This window comes from Hippoglossus stenolepis, chromosome 3 (genome assembly GCF_022539355.2).
Source record: "Hippoglossus stenolepis isolate QCI-W04-F060 chromosome 3, HSTE1.2, whole genome shotgun sequence".
In the NCBI taxonomy this organism is placed as follows: domain Eukaryota; kingdom Metazoa; phylum Chordata; class Actinopteri; order Pleuronectiformes; family Pleuronectidae; genus Hippoglossus; species Hippoglossus stenolepis.
Genome location: NC_061485.1, coordinates 16,909,501 through 16,929,829, shown reverse-complemented (window position 1 = coordinate 16,929,829; position 20,329 = coordinate 16,909,501). Strand labels below are relative to the sequence as shown.

The window sequence follows — 20,329 nt, the reverse complement described above, 5'->3', positions numbered from 1 at the left end:
GTGCAGGTCTTGGGGGAAGAAAGGAAGATGTGAAACAAGCATTGATGTGCTTTAATTAAAGGTTAAGTGTGTAACATCGTATCAAACTCAGTGCGCCTCACTTAGACATCTTACACACTGCCCCTTTAAGTAAAATAAGGAATAACACATTGTCTTGTATCAGAATGCAACTAATGGTCTCTTCATCTTTGATTAATCTGTCACTTCTTTGCACAATAACTAATTATTCAATTGGTCTTAAATGTCAGAAAACAGTAAAAGTCAGTTGGGCTCTAACATTAGTTTCTTTTCAATTGTTTTGTTTTGCAGCCGACAGCAACCAGCAGTCCAAAATATCAAAATATCAAATTTACTATACATAAAATCAGCAGTTAAGAGGCTGGAAACAATCAATTTAGTCTATTTTTAACTAATTGTTACAATGCATCAATTGTTAGAACGGTTAACAATATTCTTTGGTAACTGTGCAAAACAATAACCAATAAAAGTGTGAAATATTACAATGCAAGCAGCAAAGTCAGTTGTGTATTTTTTTTTACATGTACTTCTTACTTTCTCATATTACCTCACTTCCCTTTATAATTGACCTTGACTGTACGCAATGATGTTAAAGGTTGACACTAGATGTCTCTCATCAAATTAATTTGCTATAAGTTGAGTTTCTGTGCTCATCTTAAATCTAGGTCCAATAATTTGTGTGGTTTGGAAAACAACCCTGCTCCAAAAGGCAACTTACACCAGTGTGATGTGGTGAATTGAAGTTTTTCAGGGATGTTGGAGACATCTTGTGTTCAGTAGTTAAAACTTTTGAAATGATACATATTTACACATTTAACATACCTGAATAGGATGTTTAAATAAAGCTGAATAAAATCTTGGTTCGTTTTCTTGCCCAGGGTTGACTAATCTTTGGTCTGTGTCCGTGTTTTACAATTACTTTGCTTGTTAAATTAGATTTTTATAGGACAGATGCTGTTGATTCATTTTGAGGAATCCTGCATCATGTCTAAATGTTCCACTTTAAAACAAAAACTAAAATGAAAACAACGGGTTCTCTGTGAAACCACAGCAAACGTTTGTGATCACTCCAGTCTCCTGCTGCTGGCTTGAGAGGATAACCCCAACCAGTGGATTAACAAAAACAACCTACACTACTTTATTTCAAAAGAGTGGACCATCCCTTTAATTTATGGAAGCCACGTGGTTGTGTTGTTTCCTTTAGGCCCACTAGAGGATGCTAGATAGCTATAAGAAGCCATTAGAGGAACTCCACTGTTGGAGCGGTTACAGTCCACATACAGCTTTGCTATCTGCAGACAGTCTCAGAGACAGGAGTGAACAAAAGCCCAACGGATCTAAGGGGTAACGATCATCATGCAGAGAAGGCAAAACCGGCCGATTCCTCTCCAGTTATGTGATGGAATATGTGAAAAAAAAGAGGGAAGAGGTTGAACCCAAGACAGACACACGTCTTTCCCGGCCTCATGCACTTCCTTATTAAAACTGACACCATGTGGCGTGATCGCTGAAATCACTTTCCCGTTCCACCTAAATAGAGAAAGTGTAGATCAGTGCACCCTTTACCCTCATGATGTCTCCTGCATGATGGAACACACTTGACCCAGAAAGAGAAAACCACGACCTCACCCAGATACATGATCGCAGCAATACTGCGGATTACATGTTATTGATTTCTTAAAGACATACAATCTCCCCCTGTATCCTTTACACACACACACACACACCCACCCCACACCCCCACACACCTCAAACACACCAACGTCCTACTTAATCCACGTCCCACCTCTGTAACTAAATCCTGCTGTTCAGATGGATGCAAGGACAGAAACCTACAGAGGGAGAAACAAGATGGAGCATGTGTATGGTGCAGCATACTCATGTAGTGCAACACATACACATTTCAATGGTGTTTATAGAGGAAACACATTCAGAGATAGTGTACAGACATTTTCTACACAAACTGTCTAACAGATACATGTGAACGTCATAAGAATTCAATGCCCGATATTTACAGTCGTTAAAATTGTCAACAGAGTCAATATTATTACACATTATATTATATAAGTACAGTAGAATCCTGCCCTTGTTTAGAAATGTAATGTGAGTGTACTGTAAGATGCCGGAACACACTGTTCACAGTACATGCTGCACCTCCAACTCATGCAGTGCTGGTAGCAGGTGAAGGATGAATCCACAGCAAATCACTGGCTTTTTACCATGTGAGCCTGTTTTCCTTTGTTTCTCGTTCACTCTCCATCTTCTTGCTGTGGCTCATTCTCTCGCTCCCTCGCAGGAAGCTGCTCTACAGTGCACCGTACAGTCTGAGCCTATTGGGAGCATGCTGCTGACTCAGCCCAGGCCACTGCATCCATCTATCTGCACTGCAGTGCTGTCTCTGCCTGCTAACACCCGCCCCCACCCCCACCTCCCCCATCTCCTCCCAACAACCTGCCCCCCTTTCCCTCTTTCAGTGCGCCACCTTACTCACTAGACACACACACACACACACACACTTTTATAGTCCTCTCAGTGCTGTTTGCACCATAACACACCCAACCACTTTAACTCAGTAATTCAAGTATTATCAAACCAGTGTAGCGTGTGATGTAATGTACATATAACAAATAACAGTACAGGCTACTGTGTTGTTGTTTCCAAGACTGAGCAGACAGATTTCTGTTCCTCCCTGTCCTCTGTGGGCTTCAAACATGTTCTCTTCTTCTATGGTTGTAACTTATGCAATTTTCACCCCCGCCAAGGAGGTGAAGTGTTTGTCCGTCTGTCTGTTAGTTAGCGTGATAACACAAAAACTGCTTAATGGATTAACATGGTGGAAGGATATGGATCAGGAGAGAAACCATTACATTTACGTTCGGATCCTGATGAGAGGGTGTGTTTTTCAACCTTGTCATTGATTTCTGAGATTAATAATTGATCTTGATGAGAAAAATCAAACATGTTTAGGGGACTGACATCTATCTGTGTGCAATTTGGTGCAGATCCAAATAAGAATCAGCATCTAGTGAATTTAAACTTGGTTTCATGAGGGGACTGCTGGTCCTTGGTTGGATGTGTGCACTCTCTGGTAATGATGATTAGCTTAAAACACAAACTGAATCCCCGTCTTTAGAGCATCAAAGTGAACCATATCACTGAGGATTGTTAACTTATGTCCGTCACAGTACATAAGGCAGATCAACAACATCTAAACCATCCATTGTGAGATTCCAGTCTTTCATTTTACACATAAAAACGACACCAGTCAGAGGTGTAACTGGAAGGCTGCTTTATTGTTTGGAAATAGGTTCGTGCTCAAATGAAGACATTCTTTCACTGATTCTCATTTCATTGTCCCATGTGGTTGTGCACATACGTTCTCTCTCTGACTGTGGCAAGAGATAATGACAGTCATATGGTGGGTTTTTTTTGAAATTTTTTTATTATTTCTCAGTTTGCCTATTTTCAGCAAAGAAAAGAAATTGATCTCAGTCATGCTACAAAAGAATGGCCTCATATACCGATTGTTAAAACCAACGTTTGGAAAAACAGAACGCGCACACACAGAGAGAGAGAGCACTTGTACTACATGACTCTACAAGATGTTAGTCCAGACAGTCTAATCTACGTGGTGAGTTTTCGGTTTACAAGTTAATTTTTTAACTCAATACATCGTTTCTATCGTGCTCCCGTTTTTCGACTCACTCCCGTGGGGTTTTCGAGATCCTCGTAGCTGATTTTATCGACAGACTAATATAGGAAGCTAAAAAGGCACGTGCCGTTAAGAGATATTGCACCATAAACAAACACACAGACAGTTAATACACCTAACCCTTACTGAAAGTGACAGCGACAAAGTAAAGATCAACTCCAGACTGCAGCAGTGTGTTAAGTGGAAACATGGAGCGCAGGGTTAGAGCGGAAACGAGCAAACATTTGTCACACAAAGGTGGAGCTGTGGCTCATACTGGGGCACGCTGGGTGACCAGCCGATGCCTGCAAAATGCCATGTGTGTATATGTGTGTGTCTGCATCTGTATATCTTTGTGTACAATATAGGAAACTAGGGGGCAAGACATCGTCACACATGTACAAAAGGGTATGCTGGTAGTGCAATCCTCTCACCAAAAGCAGGCTCCACAATTCTCAGAAGCAGCCGGTACAACACCATGCATTGTACGCTGGTACCCGGTGTATGCAGAGATCCTGGGCAAGCCAGAGATTTGGTTATTCTCTGAACAAACCACACGAAGAAACAAAAAGCATGATCAGTTCAAACTCTGTGGTTCTGGTTTCACCTCAATGCAAGGAGTGGACAGGAGAGTTGCGTTATAGACATTGCTCTAATGTATATATACTATATATATATGAAACAATATATATAATATATATGTGATACCGCTCCATATTCATACGTATTAATTTATACACTTTTAAATACAATTTCTGCTTTTTAAACATAGATTCTTTTAGCTTACTCCCCTCTTTTTTCATGAAAGGTGACTCCAAATAAAGAAAAAATCTACTCCATCTAACAAATGTGTCACAGCCTAACAAGTGTGACAAGGGGCGTCAGCTGGAAGCCATTCTATTTATAGTTATTAATATTTAGTGATAGATTAATAGCTGTAGTTTGTAAGTAATCCTGTATTTACAAAAAACTACACATGCCGTTGAAAGAAAATAATATATTACATTATTTATAGTTTCTTCAAAAGTCCATTCTTAGCTTTTGCAGTTTGTGCCATATACAACAAGTGTACTTATTTTATTTTTTCCCCCAAATGCATGAATGTGTGTTCATTTTTTCTAGGCGTCATTCTGGGTATCCATGGTGATCTCGGAGAAAATGGACGGCAGTAGCTTTTATGCTTTTATCATTCAGAGTTTTATTTGGTTCAAGTTAACAACCACACTGATTTTGGAGATCTCATGCAGCAGCTGGACCGTGTATAGGACTCGAGAAACGGATGACGGAAGTTATTCATAAACAGGAAGTGACATCACTGCACAACAGGAAGTGCAAAAGCTCTGGTGTGGTGCTTAGGCTCACACTACCGTAAGAGAGCATCCAGTGCTCTGATGGGTATTTGGTATTTGTTATGCAGTAGAGCGATGTGGAGAAAAGTGGCGAATGAGAGGCTCAGAGCACTTTGTTGTTGTTGAATACTGAAACATGGGGCCGATCCGCTGAGCGTCACCACTTCTGTGTTTCGTTCAAACCAACATATCCAAATTCCCTCTCATGACATTTCCTCACAGTGTTTCCTGTATCTGTGATTGCTATCGGGGTGAACAATTGTATTATTGTTATTTTGTTTACTGACGTTTAATTGAGACCAGACTACATTTTATTCCTGACAACAAATGTAATCCACTAACAATATAATATCCGTCATAACAAGCGAGCAAAATGTTGCTGTTTCACTGAGATGCGTCTAGCCCTATAATTCTAGGCATCATAAGCAGGAAGCGCTAAAGTGGCCCCTGACCGGGCGGTTGCCACGACTATGCGGCCCCGCCCAGATCATTGTCCATCGACATGGCATGAAACAGAAAAAGAGTAAAACATGATTTCATTAATACTCCCATCACATTCACTTGCATTTTGTTTGCAGAGCTCACAATAGTACATCTATATTATCTCCTGAGAAAACAGATGATTTTTTCAAGCATTGCATACATTTCTAGGGTCTCTCTGTCTAATAATGACAGCGAAAAAAAACAGAATGGGCAGGGCACACTTCACCCAATCCCACTCCATTGACAAAAGGGCAACAAGGGATAACAAGGCAGATCTCTTTGGCTTCTCCACACACAATGTTATCATCACCCGTTCATCATTTTCTGCTTCTGGTTTAAATAGGACACAGCTAACACCCGACGAACGTGTTCCAGCCCGAGACCTCTTCCCTCGGCATCATCTCAACATGTGGTTTAGAAAACTGTAAAATATAAGTTCACCAAAGCATGAAATTTACATCAGGGGAAATAAATAAATAAATAAATGAACACACATTCAAAAACATGGCATCAAATGATGTAAACTGAACAACAATCAGAACTCTTCTCAACCATAGAGAAAACTCAGAAATATGAAGGAGTTTGCCAAACCTGTGAAATCACCCCAAAACCACTTCTAACCGACAGTCGGACCCCCAAAATGCCAGCTCACGCACAACTAAAGGCAGATGGTATGGAACATTACATAGGTGCGTAGAAATGATAAATATAAGCTGCAAAGTGTTGCGCCCTTGAAAACGTTTCAGTCCAAATGAACGAACATTTCAAATCCCATGGTAACACGCAGACATCCACTTCTACGTCGTACACACTCAACATCTCCAGAGCAGCAAATAATTGTTTGGATTTCACCCATCGATCCACCGTGGTGGTGTTGTATAACCATTCTTCTGTCTATAGAGGCAACGGTTTAAACATAGTCATCTGAAATGCGCTGCGTAATGAGATAAATCGTCGGAACCTTTTTCGATTATATCAACCCCCATATCACTTATATCTTTGTTAAACAAATTACTCGTATCTCTGAACTTTCAAATTTTGACAATGCCTCGATTGTACAGTCGAGCCACCGCTGTGGTCTGAGTATTAGTGTCTTGTGGACTATGATAATTCATGCAAGATTTCTGATCAAAACATGCCATCATGCAAGTCATTTCTATGCATTGAACAAGCACAATTATTTATGTATTTGTTTGGAAATCTTTCGGAGTAAATGTAAGCCCTTGGCCCGAGTTGACCCCATAATAAACAGACCCTTAACCAATTGGTGTGAAAGCCCATGTAAAAAAAAAAAGGTATATTTTTTTTCGTTTTTTTTTTTTTTATGTGGGTATAACAAAGATAAAATGAGTAGAAGAGTTAAGTGACATGGGCAAAATGTTGAATATTGTTCTTTTTTTTATCTTGTTTGCATTTTTGTTGCTCAAATTAACAATATCTAGCTTTAATGAAAGAAAAAAAGTACGTCCAAACGCTCTCTGTCATTTGTGTCTTTCACTCACCAGTCATCCCTCTGTTTGCTCTTATAGAGAGAGAGTGTCATTTCCTGCTCTATTACAATTCAATTCATTCTTAATGACACAGAACCACTCGTCGGCTGCTTTAAGAGAACAATCCTTCGGAATCGAGCAGCCTCCTTGTTTTTTCCTTTATGACACCGTCTTCCAGAGGAATCCATGACTTGCATCCAGGCGTCGGACTCCTTTAGTGTTTTTTTTTTCATCCTGCTCTATACCTCCTGGCGTAGAGTTCTTAGTCTTATCTGTAGTCCTGTGGTAAGTGAGCAACAGACGTGTTCCATGTCTGTTTTTCCATTCCCTTTTTGTTAAGAGCAGTAGTGTAGATACAACAATGTCACACATAATGCTGATTATGTTTGGTTTTGACTGAAGTTCAAGAGTCTTCAAGCTGGAACTGACCAAGCGGCTTCCCTCTGCATCGATATAAGAATGAAGTCTGTAAACAAAATTACTGAATATTATTTTTTTTTCTGACTTGCAAATGAAATAATCTGTACATCTGTGTAGGTGAGTTTCCTCTGCTTGAAGTTAAATCATTATAATTTGTATTGTCATTACTGTGATTATTAATCCGATACTCTTAACATTTAGATTCCCTGATGTCTTTTTGGTTTCTTCCCTTCTCTTTCCTCCCTCCCTTGCCCTCGTTGTTGTCGTCATCCTGTTTTTCTTTATCAGGTTTGGTTACACTATCATAGGAGGGCAGGGAGGCAGTGGAAGGGGTGCTTTCCTTTTTTTCCTGTTCTTCATTCTTTCCGCCATTCTCTACTTTGTTATTGGCTGGTTTGCGCTTGCAGATAAAGCCCCGCCTGGCCAGGTAGGAGCGGTAGGCTCTTTGAATGATTCTGGAGGACATGTCCTCCTGCTTGCGCCTCAGAGTGGTGGTGATGGGCTCGTAAGAGACCTTGGAGGGATTGGCTGCCACAAACCGCTCCTCCATTTGCTGTCGTAACATGTCCAGTTCGCCACTGTCACCCAGCACACGCTTGGTGAAGGCGAACAGGATGTCCAGGCAGTGGATGCGGTCGCCGCTCACCATCGGCATGTCCATGGCGATCAGTTCAATGGTGTTGGGCTTGGGGACTCGCAAAGGATGTTCAAGTGCATCGGCAAAGTCAGAAAGCTTGGAATAGGTGATGAACTGAGAGGCATCGGGGTCGAACTTCTCCCAAATCTCATAAAAGGTCTCAAAGTCGTCTTCACTGAGTGGGTCGGCACTCTCCTCTGTGGCTACACTGAAGTTCTCCAGGATGATGGCGATGTACATGTTGACCACAATTAGGAAAGAAATGATAATGTACATAACAAAGAAGAAGATGCCCACAGATGGGTTCCCACAGTCTCCTGTGGCGGGAGTACCAGGATTCTCTAATTTAGGGTTGCAGTCCGGAGGGTAGTTCAGAATGGGCAGCAGCAAGCCGTCCCAGCCAGCTGATGTGGTGATCATAAACAGGATGATCATGCTGTTCCCGAACGTCTCGAAGTTGTACATGTCATCGATTCCAGCTCCGTGCCTTACATAACCAAAGTTGGACATGCCAAAGATAGAGAAGATAAACATAACCAGGAAGAGTAGCAGGCCAATGTTGAACAAGGCCGGGAGAGACATCATGAGGGCAAACAGAAGAGTTCTGATGCCTTTGGCGCCCTTGATAAGACGCAGGATTCTGCCAATACGAGCCAGACGAATCACTCTGAACAGTGTCGGCGACACAAAGTACTTCTCGATTATGTCGGCCAGAAACATTCCTGAGGTTAAAAGAGAGAAAAAAAGAGACACAACATATGTTTGGTTAAGCTTTAGGTGATCACTGACTGCTTTTGTGTTTTAGGTTTGTGTACATTTTTTAAGAGATCAGGACACGGTCACCGTTTTCATAGCAAATCAATTTTTTTCTGCTGTAATGAAAATAATTCAGTATTTTGTATTCTATGCTTTTCTATACAGTATATTCTATAGATAATTATGTCAAATAATAGAAGACAGAAATGTATTGTACAAGTGAATGTTCGAGCCACATTGAAGAAAAAACCTGAGATTTTGAGAATGATGTTGTAATATTACAAGAATACAGTTGTAATTAAGAAGACATATTCCAAAAATAAAGTCATAATTTATAAAAAAAACGTTTTATAATATTACAGAAGAAAAATATTTTTTTAACAAATTAGCAACGAGTGGTCCAAATACTCTTTGAATATGGTTACATTTTTTCCTTTACCTCAAATCATTACATAAAATGTAGAAGTAATTTGTATTACATTTCTATTTATCTTTCATCAGCTCATTTTATATCCAGCTCTTGAGTTTTTGTATTTTGTGGTCTTGAGACAAAGTTAACGATTTGTCTTTTTAAAGAAATAATCCATTAATCGAGAGATGCAACCTCTAACTTTTTTTTTTTTTCTGTTTTACAGTCCCACAGATGATTTTACAAATGTAATGGGTCAGCCCTGTGAGCAACACATCACCAAAATAGATTGCCTGGCTTCACTCCACATGTTTATATGGGCAGGAGGATCTGACCCATTTCCAGTCAAACTGCTTCACGTGCTTAAATAACCCTTTGGAATACTTGCCCACAATTGAAAGGATGACCACAACCACGTCAAAGATGTTCCAGCCATTGGTGAAGTAGTAGTGACGCAGTGCAAAGAGCTTGAGTACAAACTCGGTTGTGAAGACCACAATGAAGATGAAGTTGACCCAGTAGAGCACGATCTCAGTGTCCTCGGACTGATCGTCCGTCTCTACCATCATGGTGACCATGTTGAGGCAGATGAGGATCATGATGGAGATGTCAAACACTTGCTGCGTCACAAAGTCAAACACCATGCCCTGTATTTTGTTCTGAGGAGAAAGGGAAGGAGCAAGAGATATTTAGAGTCGCTTTTCTTCTTGCTTAGAGATGTACAGTTACAAACCTGCATGGTGGTGAGCTTGAAGAGAGCAAAACAATTATTTACCTGAGGCCTAGGTATCGGTTTCTGTGGTTTCTTTGACCCTAGTTTCTTCATGGCATTGTAGTATTTCTTCTGCTCTTCTGTCATGAATATATCCTGACCTCCAAAGTAAAGGGACAAATATAGTTTGGTTACAACCTGCAGGGATTTCAACCTTTTATTCAAATTCTAATTCAAATATAGTTTTTCGCATAAAATCTCATTTGACCATTCTGACCATTGACTGTTTAAGGATGGAAAATATGACCTCTCCCTAAAAGTGAAGCCAAAGTCTTTCAATCACCACCTGGTGGATGGCTTCACTCCAGGTCATAAATCATCTTAGTGGAGGGGACATTGAATAAACTTAACAGTCAAAATCCATGTCAAAGGAAGGTTTTCTCAAAGATGGTTTCTGTCATTTGTGAGTTCTAAACACGATGTTTGTCCAAGTGTTCATTTTTCCAGTAAGTTTGGTCTTAATTTATATTTTTGGGTCAAACGTTGTGATTGACAGCTAACTAATCCTCAAGTCATCTTCAAGGCAGCATGCTCCGAGAAATCTTAAAATAAATAAATCTTATCTTTTTCTTTTGCTGGTTGAAGTTGTCAATGATGACACCAATGAAGAGGTTCAGTGTGAAGAACGAGCCGAAGATGATGAAGATGACAAAGTAGATGTACATGTATAAGTTGTCCTCGTAGAGGGGCTGGTCCCCCACCTGTGAAGCGTTAAAAAAGTGAAAATATGCAAGAAACGCTCCTGCACGTTGATGCGGAAGTCAGACTTAAAAACTATAAAAATGGTACCTTTCTAGAATCTATTGCTGCGTACATAATGTCCATCCAGCCTTTGAATGTTGCCTGTAAAGTGTGCAGAAACATTGTGTGAGCGAACTGATTAAGCCAGACAGAAACAAATGAGAAGTGTCAAGCAAACGTTTCTCACCACTTGCAGGAGCGCCAGGTATCCAGCACCCACATTGTCGAAATTGATCTTGACGTTTTTCCATCTGACTTCCGTGTTGTTTGCGCTAATGAGGGCAAGACACTCCGATTTGTTGTTAACGTCATTGGGGTGGAAGTACGCCTCTTCCGTGTCATTGAAACAGAAGTAATACTTCCCAGCGAACAGGTTGACGCCCATGATGCTAAAGATGAGCCAGAAGATGAGACACACCAGCAGCACGTTCATGATAGAGGGGATCGCACCCACCAGGGCGTTCACCACCACCTGAAGAGGAGAGCAAGGAAACGCAGCCGCTGCAGTCACACAGCAGCTACATGGAGATGTTTACACATAAAAACATCGACACACACACACATATACAGAAATGCACATTCTTTTCCTCCATAAAAAAAAACGGTAGCTGTGTTTTCTGAAGCCCAAAACAATAATAGCAGGGGGTGTAACAATACTTTCAGCTCATAGTTCCGATAACTCAAATATATGTTTTGCCTGATAAGAATGTAAATAAATCTTTTTTTCTCTTACATTTTGGTGAAATTAGTGATTAACAGAAATGATAAATAATGAAATTTTTTTTTTTTACAATTGCACTATTATCTACACAAAACTTAACTGAAAAATAAAAGAGAAAAAGAACAGCATACTTAGACGGAGGTCTGAGCAAAAGCCTGAATTTGATTGGACTAAAATTCTCCACCTAAGTTAGCAAGATGCCAGATTTAAATGTCTTCACTTTTAGGTGCTGGTGTAGGACAATACTAGTTATAGCTATATAACGCTATATGAGATGTAACCGCACCCTCTGGCATTTTGTCATACAATATATGCAATCCATTTTCAGCTCCATATGCATACCAATATATTGTATTGTACTGTGGCATGACTTATTGTTACACCTCCTTAGAATCATATTATTTATCTAGATTTCCAGATTGTATTATTCATGTATAACACTATATGTTCCAGCATGTCAGCAGCTAATCACTCTGTGTATTTATGTCGAGTTGGATTTGCGAATATAATAATTTCAATTTTTTTTTAATTCAATGTAAAGAAAACCACATGCTGCTAAGAAACTCTAACAATGACTGTGTGTTACTGACACAGGATTACATTGTGCAGTGTTAGAAATGTATAAAGGAATATGAGTGCGACTATACAACTATACTGCACCAAAGCAGCTTGGCTATGTTGGAGAAGACACAACTTCAGGAGGTCACTGTATGAATGTGCATTTACCAACACACATGATAACACAAAGCCAAATAAACCAAAAGGACACTGGATAGGCAAACATCAAGACATTCGGTTCATTCTAGTGTTCTGCTTAATATCATAACATTATATGAATAAATAAATAATTGCAAAAAACTGCAAAATGGTGATCATGACAATCATGGCGATGAAATTCACTGGGGAGTGGTGAGCAGGGATGGCGAGGGAGGGGGGGTATGCAACCAGAAGTTTGTCGATCTTCCAGTGTGACAATGCCAAAGCCAAACTGTGATAAGATCAGATAACAGGACACTTGAGGCAGAGCGACAGTAAGAGGATGCCGAGCCTACACACGGACAAAAGTTTTTCTTCTGCCCAGCAACAACCAGAGGCTGATCCAACCAATCACACATTAAACTGATGATCAGAAGAACCCCAAAGAAAATGACAGCTTTCTCATGCTGCACAGAGCCCTCCGGGGGTCACATGTTATCAGAGCTATTGATGCGGAAACTGTTACACACAATTAAGGACAGATGAATCAATTGTGTGCGCAATATAAAACTGTTTAACAAATTAGTGTGCACCATTTCAGGGACAAATGTGCACCTAGCCAATTTATTTGCCCTTCATATGACGTCTGGGTGGCTCTGTAGCTCAGAAACAGGTATTGGTTTGCATGCTCAGATTGCATGAATAACATTAACTACATTAACTCTGTGATTATTCATATCAACCTCTTATTGTTCTCTCAGCTGATTTTGAACATTTCAGAGCTGAGTGTTTATCATAATGTGTTGCATTATTCAGGTCAAAATCCCTATTGTGGTCCAGTCTTTCATAAGGATGTTTTGTTGCTAGTTTTAATGCAAAGCTCATTGCAATTTTTTTTTTTTTAAATAGCACTAAATTTAAAACATGTGAAAATGAAATGTGATAAATCAAATCAGATGTATTAAGGACCATCTGAGATGATCTGCATCCATGCAAAAAGCTTCTCTTCGATAAAAGGGGGGTTACCTCAAACAAAAGAAAGTCCCCTCAGGAGACGTGTTCAAGGAATTTCTGAATTGCCATCTCTAGCATGCGTTGATGCTTTTATTTAATCGGCATGCAGAAGGACCAGCTGCCTGGTATCTTATGTCTTACCCTCATCCCTTCAAAACGTGACAGGGCCCTGAGGGGTCTCAAGGCCCTCAGTGTCCTTAGTGATTTAATCGGGCCTAGATCGGAGTAGCCCAACGCATTAGCTATAAGGCTGACTATAGACACCTACACAGATAGGGACAGAAGGAGTGGGAAAGACAGAGGCAAAAGAAGAGAGGAGCCACATAGTTATAGGAAATATAGAGAGAAAGATGGACCCTATATATACTGTAAGGATGGCTGAATGGTTATAAACAGATATACATCCATATATATATAGTTTCTATGTGCAAGTAAGTGTCTATATAACATGAGGGTAAACGGGGGTTCTTTTTCAGTGTGTTCGTTTGCTTATGTTTGCGTTTGGTTTAGTTTGGCAAGCCAGTCTGGGGTGACAACCAGCTTTAACAGCACAGTGAGCACACCTGGAAAGAAACTTGTGGTTGACACAGTGAAAGGGAGAGAAGATAAAGAGTCAAAACGAAGGGGAAAAAATCAGAGGAGAGATGTATTCACAAACACTAAATCAAGGTGACACAATAATATACACAAAGTACACAGTACACAACAGTACAGTTTCCACACCAGAGAGCACCGTATACTCATAGAAGGAGGGTGGGGGAGAGAAGAACGCAGAAGGTTGAGGACAACTTTCAGGGTTAGAAGAGAAAGGATAACCTGTGAAAGTAGGAGTCCCAACACAGCACACAAACCTTACCCTGGACCCTTAAACACCGACCCTTCCGTCGACCCCCCAACAGCTGCACAACGTCTCTCTTAACTTAAAGAGAGACACAGTTAGAGGCACCTGCTGTGAGAGAGAGGACAGGTCATTGTTAGTGTAGAGGTTTGCATGGAACTAGGGATAAGTCATCTTCACAACACATGGGCCACTTCAGAATATACCGGCTTTTATGTGAGGGTTTCTACTGGAGAATTAGTAGGCACTGGGTCCAGCCTCATAATCTGGAGAACTTCTGTCTTCACATGTTATATCTATGAAATAGGCAGCATACAACCAAACTACACGCCTGGGGAATATAAGGAGACGTATGATGTTATTCCAGTTTTCCTCTTTCCTTCCTCTAATGAGTTAAAAGGGTTTTTGTTTATGTAAGAGATCTGCAAACACTGTTCCTGAATCTATTGAAACACTTTGCAATAATATGGAGGTAACGGCCGGACTACTGACAATGTCAATGTCAATGTCTGGCACGCCCCCAACAAAGTCAGGTAAGGGCCACATACGCAAATGCAGGTGAACATCATGTGAGGGATCCCTCTCCCAGGATGGACAGAAGTGCAATAGATGCCTTGTGAAATTGAATGCATCAAGAAAATAACAATATCTACAACATTGATTAGAAAAAACAGTTTGTAACATAATGCAGAAGTGTGTCCCTGTTTAATTATTTATACATTAGAAAAATGTCTGATAGAGATGAAGGTAGCAGCAATGAATGAGGAGTTATTGTCAGTATTGGAAGAATATGTGAGTAGGCATATTGTATATCAAGTAGTCTTGTTGTAATCATAGTCCAGGATCAGCTGCCACCACGAACAGCTGCCATCCTGATCAGGATCCACCACGATCCACAAGCCGCCATCATAATGCACCTATAAGACTCTTTTAGAATCGAAATAAGTAATGATCACAATCTAAGTTTGGGACGTGCTGGATCCAGTGACAACAGCCAATTTTCATTATTCTCTTTCAAAAATGTCACAATCATGGCAGAATGTTATTACCAAGTTATCTGGTAAAATATATATCTTTCTTAATGGGACTTATTATTACAAATATATTGCCTGACATTGTACAAAGAGTAAATATTTAATTATAAATATTTGGTTGCTCCTACATGGGCTGATGATCTGCCCAGGGTGTTTCCTGCTTCTCGCCCAATGTCAGCTGGGTTTGGCTCCAGCTCCCCATCACCCTCAACTGGTAAGCAGTATACAGTCGATGATGGATGAATGTATAGTTGCTTCAACATATTTGTTCCATTAGATGAAAATGAAATAAAATCAACAAAGCTTCTGAGCTCGATTGAGTCATGAACAACGGTGAGCATGTCCCAGTAAGCTCTAATGATCGTTCACATGCTTGTGGTATTAATGAGCACTTGGGCTCTAGGACAGCAACCAGAGATTCATTACACAAGTAGACACTTGATAACTCCCAAATACCACCAATTGTGGATGTAAGCCCGAAGATAAGTTAAATAAACAACAGGAGCACATCATAAATGGATAGATTCTCATCATGTGACATTATGTGCCAGTGTCACATGGTAAGAATATTAATATTGAAACGTGGACAAATTAGCACCTCACACAAAACTGGTGGTTATTGAATGACTTAAACCAGAAAATGAAACCAAGACACAATATAAAACACATCATCAATTACAGGAATGCAAAGAAGCAGGGTTAGGGGACTATATAGAAAGTTCAGACAACAAGGAAAATGTTCTGATTCATTTGCATACCAGAACAATGATGCAGAGCGCTGTGAGGAAAACACAGCCCCCTTCCCTTGTAATATCACGTTAAATGCACAGCTTCACAGTCTATATTTCTGAACACACTGGTGTATCTTATGGATACCAATGCTGAGCTCCTCCATTTTCAAACGGTAGCATTTAAAGCTGCAGCCCTTTGCAGGCTGAATGTGGTCCCCAATGCACTACAGCAAAGCCTGGATTTCACACACAATAAATCACATGTGTCTCTCAAGCTGTCACCCATTACTGTTTAGAATAAATTGAAGATATATTATTTATTAAAATATATTATTTACTCAATAACTAGTGAAAAGTACACCCTAGGTTTATGTCAAGAAATAAACCATGACTTTAAGAAACAGCACATTTTGATCATTTTCTGCAGTTTGAAGAAAAAGATTCATCTTCATTTTCTCAGTCGAACTCTTACTCTGAATTCAGTATAATACAATAAACAGTATTCAAAGTGTAAGGGCCATCATTGTGATAAAAGGATATTATTAGAATTTTGTATAACATGAATGTAAAGAATACTTTTGTTGCTTAGAGAAAGTTCATCGATCCTATTTAATGTTTGAGTTGACCAGTGAGGTTGATCTCTCGGATCCATGGGTTCCTTTAATGTCTAAAAATATCATCATGAGAAGTTAAACCGTGTGAAATTACATTATTACACCATTGGGTATAAAACAAAACGATGTGCAAATGTACTTACATCCACAATGAAGAAGTCCAACCAACACCAGGCATTAGTGAAGTACTTGACAAAGCCGTAGGCCACCCATTTGAGCAACATCTCCAGAATGAAGATGTAGGTGAAAACACGATCAGCGTACTCCAGAATGATTTTGACCGTCTTCCTCTGCTCGATGTACACGTCCTCGAAGGCCTACAGAGCAGCAGAGAAGCAGCACACAGATGATGACTTACGACTTCATGACTGACACATTACACATGTTGATCTTGGAAATATGTGAACAAATAAATGAGGCCAGTCACACTTCACACATTTTTCCACTAAGTTAGGTTTAAATTAGATTGGTTGAGCGTTTCTATTGGCTCCACCTCGCCACCTTGGCTCCACCCCCCCCCGATTGCTACTGCACAGACTCCAAATGCTCAAGATGGCAGCATTCATAGCCGGTATATTTTGGCTTAATTTCAGGACAGAGAGAGGAAGTGGAGACCCATCGTCCATCTTTATATATTGTCTATAATTTATATAAAGAATGGCAGACTTTTTGATCATTTTTATTGTTTTTTTTTTTATTGTTTTACTATTTTTCACCTGTGTGGGTTTTTATTTGAGAATGAGAAACGCAAAACTGGTTGATAAAGGTAATTTTTCACCAAGTCAAACTGCAACCTCTCTTCTTTTGTTGTATTGTCTGTATCTGTTCCTCAGCACATAAGTGTTTTTGATTTGGCCACAGGCCTTTCCCCTCCAGAAAGCTGCAAACCTAAGCTGGATTCTGCCGGTTGAAAGGTTGGTGCATTACAGCACTTTGCTGTCCATTAGCAACAATCATATCAAGAGAAGCAGCAGAAGAGAAGCAGGAGGTGATCCTGCTTGCTCACATCCTTATAAGGAAATGAGAATCACTGTCTCTAAATGAATGACCCACTGTTGTTTTAATTATCATGTTAATTTCCCCCTCACTTGTTCTTCACATCTCTGACATTTATTGAGATAGGGCACATCACTGTGTATCTTTGTGTGTGCGTCATGATAACAATTGGAAGTGGTATGATGTTTATGAACATGTGCATTTAAGCGTGTCTATGTGAACTCTTACCAATGCGCCGCTGCTGAGCAGGATCATGAAGATGATGAGGGTTTCGAACCAGTTGTGTTCTACGATCAGGTAGCAGGTCTTTCTCAGGAACCACCAGTGTTTCCCCCAGCCGAAAGTGATGGGGACATCACAGCACTTGTATTTGGCCACACATTCTGCGTGACAAATAAAAACAAGACTGTTGATAGAGACCAATAAACACAATGTATCTCGGTGGCCTTAAACCTGGGATAAGTCACACATTTTTTTTTATCATTATTGTACTGTAAAGCTTATTTTAAATCAAGTGATCTGGGAGAAAACTAGACCACTGCACTTCCTCTAGACTCTGTTTCCTGCCTTGGGGAAATCTGGCCCGGGATGGGAGACTTTGACCAATCACAGGGCAGTTCAGAGAGATGACACTGCTATTGGCTGTTCTACTAGGCAGCTCCACGTGCACGTCCCTTTGGTGGTAAGCCTGTCCTAAATCCATGACGGAGAGTCCTAAAGGAAATGTACTTGGCAACAACTGCCTTCACTGCAAAGCAACCAAAAAAAGGGAAGATTTAAATATCCCAAAAAGAATCTGACAACGAACGCCATAAAACATGCGTGGACCCTCTGTGCTCGTATGAAGCGTCTGCAGCTGCATCTGCCCGTGCTCGTTTGATGGGAGGGGCTAAGCACACAGAGCCTCCATCCCAAACATTAGCATCCTGGGGGAGAGACTAAACTGTTTTTCTAGTGATCCCACCTACTGCAGCTTTAATATAGTAATGTACATACACTATTAATAACAGCATCTGTGTAATCATTGTTATTGTCTACCAGGAAGTCAGGTAATAAACACCGCCTACCATCTGTCCAGCAGGCGTCCGGGTCAAGGTACTCCTCTACCACCTCCACGACCGCCACCTCCTCCACGTCAGGCTTGATGTCTATTGTGCTGCCCTCAGACGAACTGGTGTCATCCATCTAAGACAAACAAGGGGAGCACAGAGATCAGTCCAGCCTCCTCAATGTTTCCGTGAACATAGGCTCAGCAATGAGACGCCCATACCATACGGATGTGGCATAGTTCCACTGCAGCCATTAAATGAATTCCCCTTTGGGTTTATATGCATGACATGATTTATTGCTCCAGGTATGTTGCAGCCATGTAGTGCAGCTAATTCTCCCTCTGCCTCCTCTGCGGAGCTATGAAAAGATTCACAAGGAATTAATTAAACTTGCCAGTAGTTAATTACACTGGTAATGATGATCATCTAAAAAATATAGATTATTTGGTATTGACACAAATGCATGTATGTGCTGTACCAATAAATCAAGTCATATCTTTACGATAGGTCAAGGTGACTCAGGGCAGACGAGTGAAACACCAGCAAAAACCTTAGCAGTGTTGTTGTAATTAAGGATACACATTTAGTACACACACACACGCACACACACACACACACACACACACACACACACACACACACACACACACACACACACACACACACACACACACACACACACACACACACACACACACACACACACACACACACACACACAGAGAGAAACTCAGCCAACTCAATTCACTCGAGAATGATACTGCACTTTGTAATCTTAAGTCGTCAGCAAAGGACTGCACTCTCTTCCTCTCCCCCTCTTTTCTCTTTCTCTCAACCAGACCAGATGGATCCCTGCTTCTCTGATTGGCTGTTAGCAGCTCTGTCTGTGTCTGCTCCCTGCAGTAGAGCCCATGGCTGGCTGTGGTGCAGGGGGGAAAGTGTTGTGGTTGGTTGAGAGAGCCCAGTGGAGTATGAACCTGGTGCAGTTACAGTCGTGAAGCTGCTGCTGCTTCATCCCCTTTCTTCCTACTAAAAACCAGGTCAAGGTGACCCACGCTTCTTCAGGCTTCTGCGTCTGGCTAACCCTTCTCCTACATTCATACTGTACAGCGAACAACATGTTTCTCTCATTGGGACAGCCTTTTTGTTTCTGTCTGTCTGCAGGGTCAGCACTTTGCAGAAGTGTTATAGCTGTCATGTCTAAGTGGATGTCCTGAAATGTCAAGTAAACTGAATGTTTTCAGAGTGGCAGCAGCGGATTGAGGCTAGGGAATAGTTTACATGGGGGTTGGAGATGTTGTGAACCTCTCAATAATCAACACTAATAATTTTAAACAGATTTTGAAGCTTAATGTTTAAATTACCACAGGTCTGTCGTATCTCTGAATTGCCTGAGATCTCCTATAAACAATGTCCAAACAACCTACTTCACAATCTTCTTCCACACTAAAGTAAGGACATCGCTGCTGCCGTCTCTCCTCCATTCTCACACTCTTCCATCCAGTCCTTCTACTCACATCTTTGCTGTTCTCCACGTCTGATTCACTGCTGAAGTCTTCTGTATTCAGATTTTCAAAGTCTGACTCCCCGACCGCGATGGGAACACAAACAGTAAGGTTGGGGTTATGGATGAAGGACATGAAGTCCTCATCAATCATATACTTCCCCACGCTGCTTCCAATGCCGCTGGTGGTGCCATTGCCGTTTTTGGCATAGTCCAGTTCACGGTTGATGTCCACCGTGTGGTTTGCGATGCAGTTTAGCTTCTTTTCATACATATCATCCAGAGGCTTCTGTTCGTCCTCTATAGGCTGTAGTGTGAACAAAAAAAGGCTATTAGAAAACATGAATGTCATCACAGAGCTACACT

General features: G+C 40.7%; 1 protein-coding gene across 8 annotated transcripts in view; it reads right to left on the bottom strand.

The window, feature by feature from the left end:
• Nucleotides 1-3,290: 3,290 nt before the first annotated feature.
• scn8ab (sodium channel, voltage gated, type VIII, alpha subunit b) overlaps nucleotides 3,291-20,329 on the bottom strand; it is a 47,414-nt gene continuing 30,375 nt past the window's right edge. For 5 of the 8 annotated variants that reach the window (XM_035151632.1, XM_047339256.1, XM_047339258.1 and 2 more), the window contains exons 18-28: nucleotides 19,977-20,270; nucleotides 18,478-18,595; nucleotides 17,639-17,793; nucleotides 16,558-16,731; nucleotides 13,339-13,461; nucleotides 10,954-11,238; nucleotides 10,815-10,868; nucleotides 10,589-10,726; nucleotides 10,029-10,133; nucleotides 9,642-9,912; nucleotides 3,291-8,810 (exon numbers count right to left, since the gene is read on the bottom strand). In XM_035151632.1, the coding sequence (XP_035007523.1) occupies nucleotides 7,642-8,810; nucleotides 9,642-9,912; nucleotides 10,029-10,133; nucleotides 10,589-10,726; nucleotides 10,815-10,868; nucleotides 10,954-11,238; nucleotides 13,339-13,461; nucleotides 16,558-16,731; nucleotides 17,639-17,793; nucleotides 18,478-18,595; nucleotides 19,977-20,270 (2,886 nt within the window). In that variant the 3' untranslated portion in view covers nucleotides 3,291-7,641. The remainder of the gene's footprint in view (nucleotides 8,811-9,641; nucleotides 9,913-10,028; nucleotides 10,134-10,588; nucleotides 10,727-10,814; nucleotides 10,869-10,953; nucleotides 11,239-13,338; nucleotides 13,462-16,557; nucleotides 16,732-17,638; nucleotides 17,794-18,477; nucleotides 18,596-19,976; nucleotides 20,271-20,329) is intronic. The other 3 variants (XM_047339261.1, XM_047339259.1, XM_047339260.1) reach the window with 1 other exon arrangement.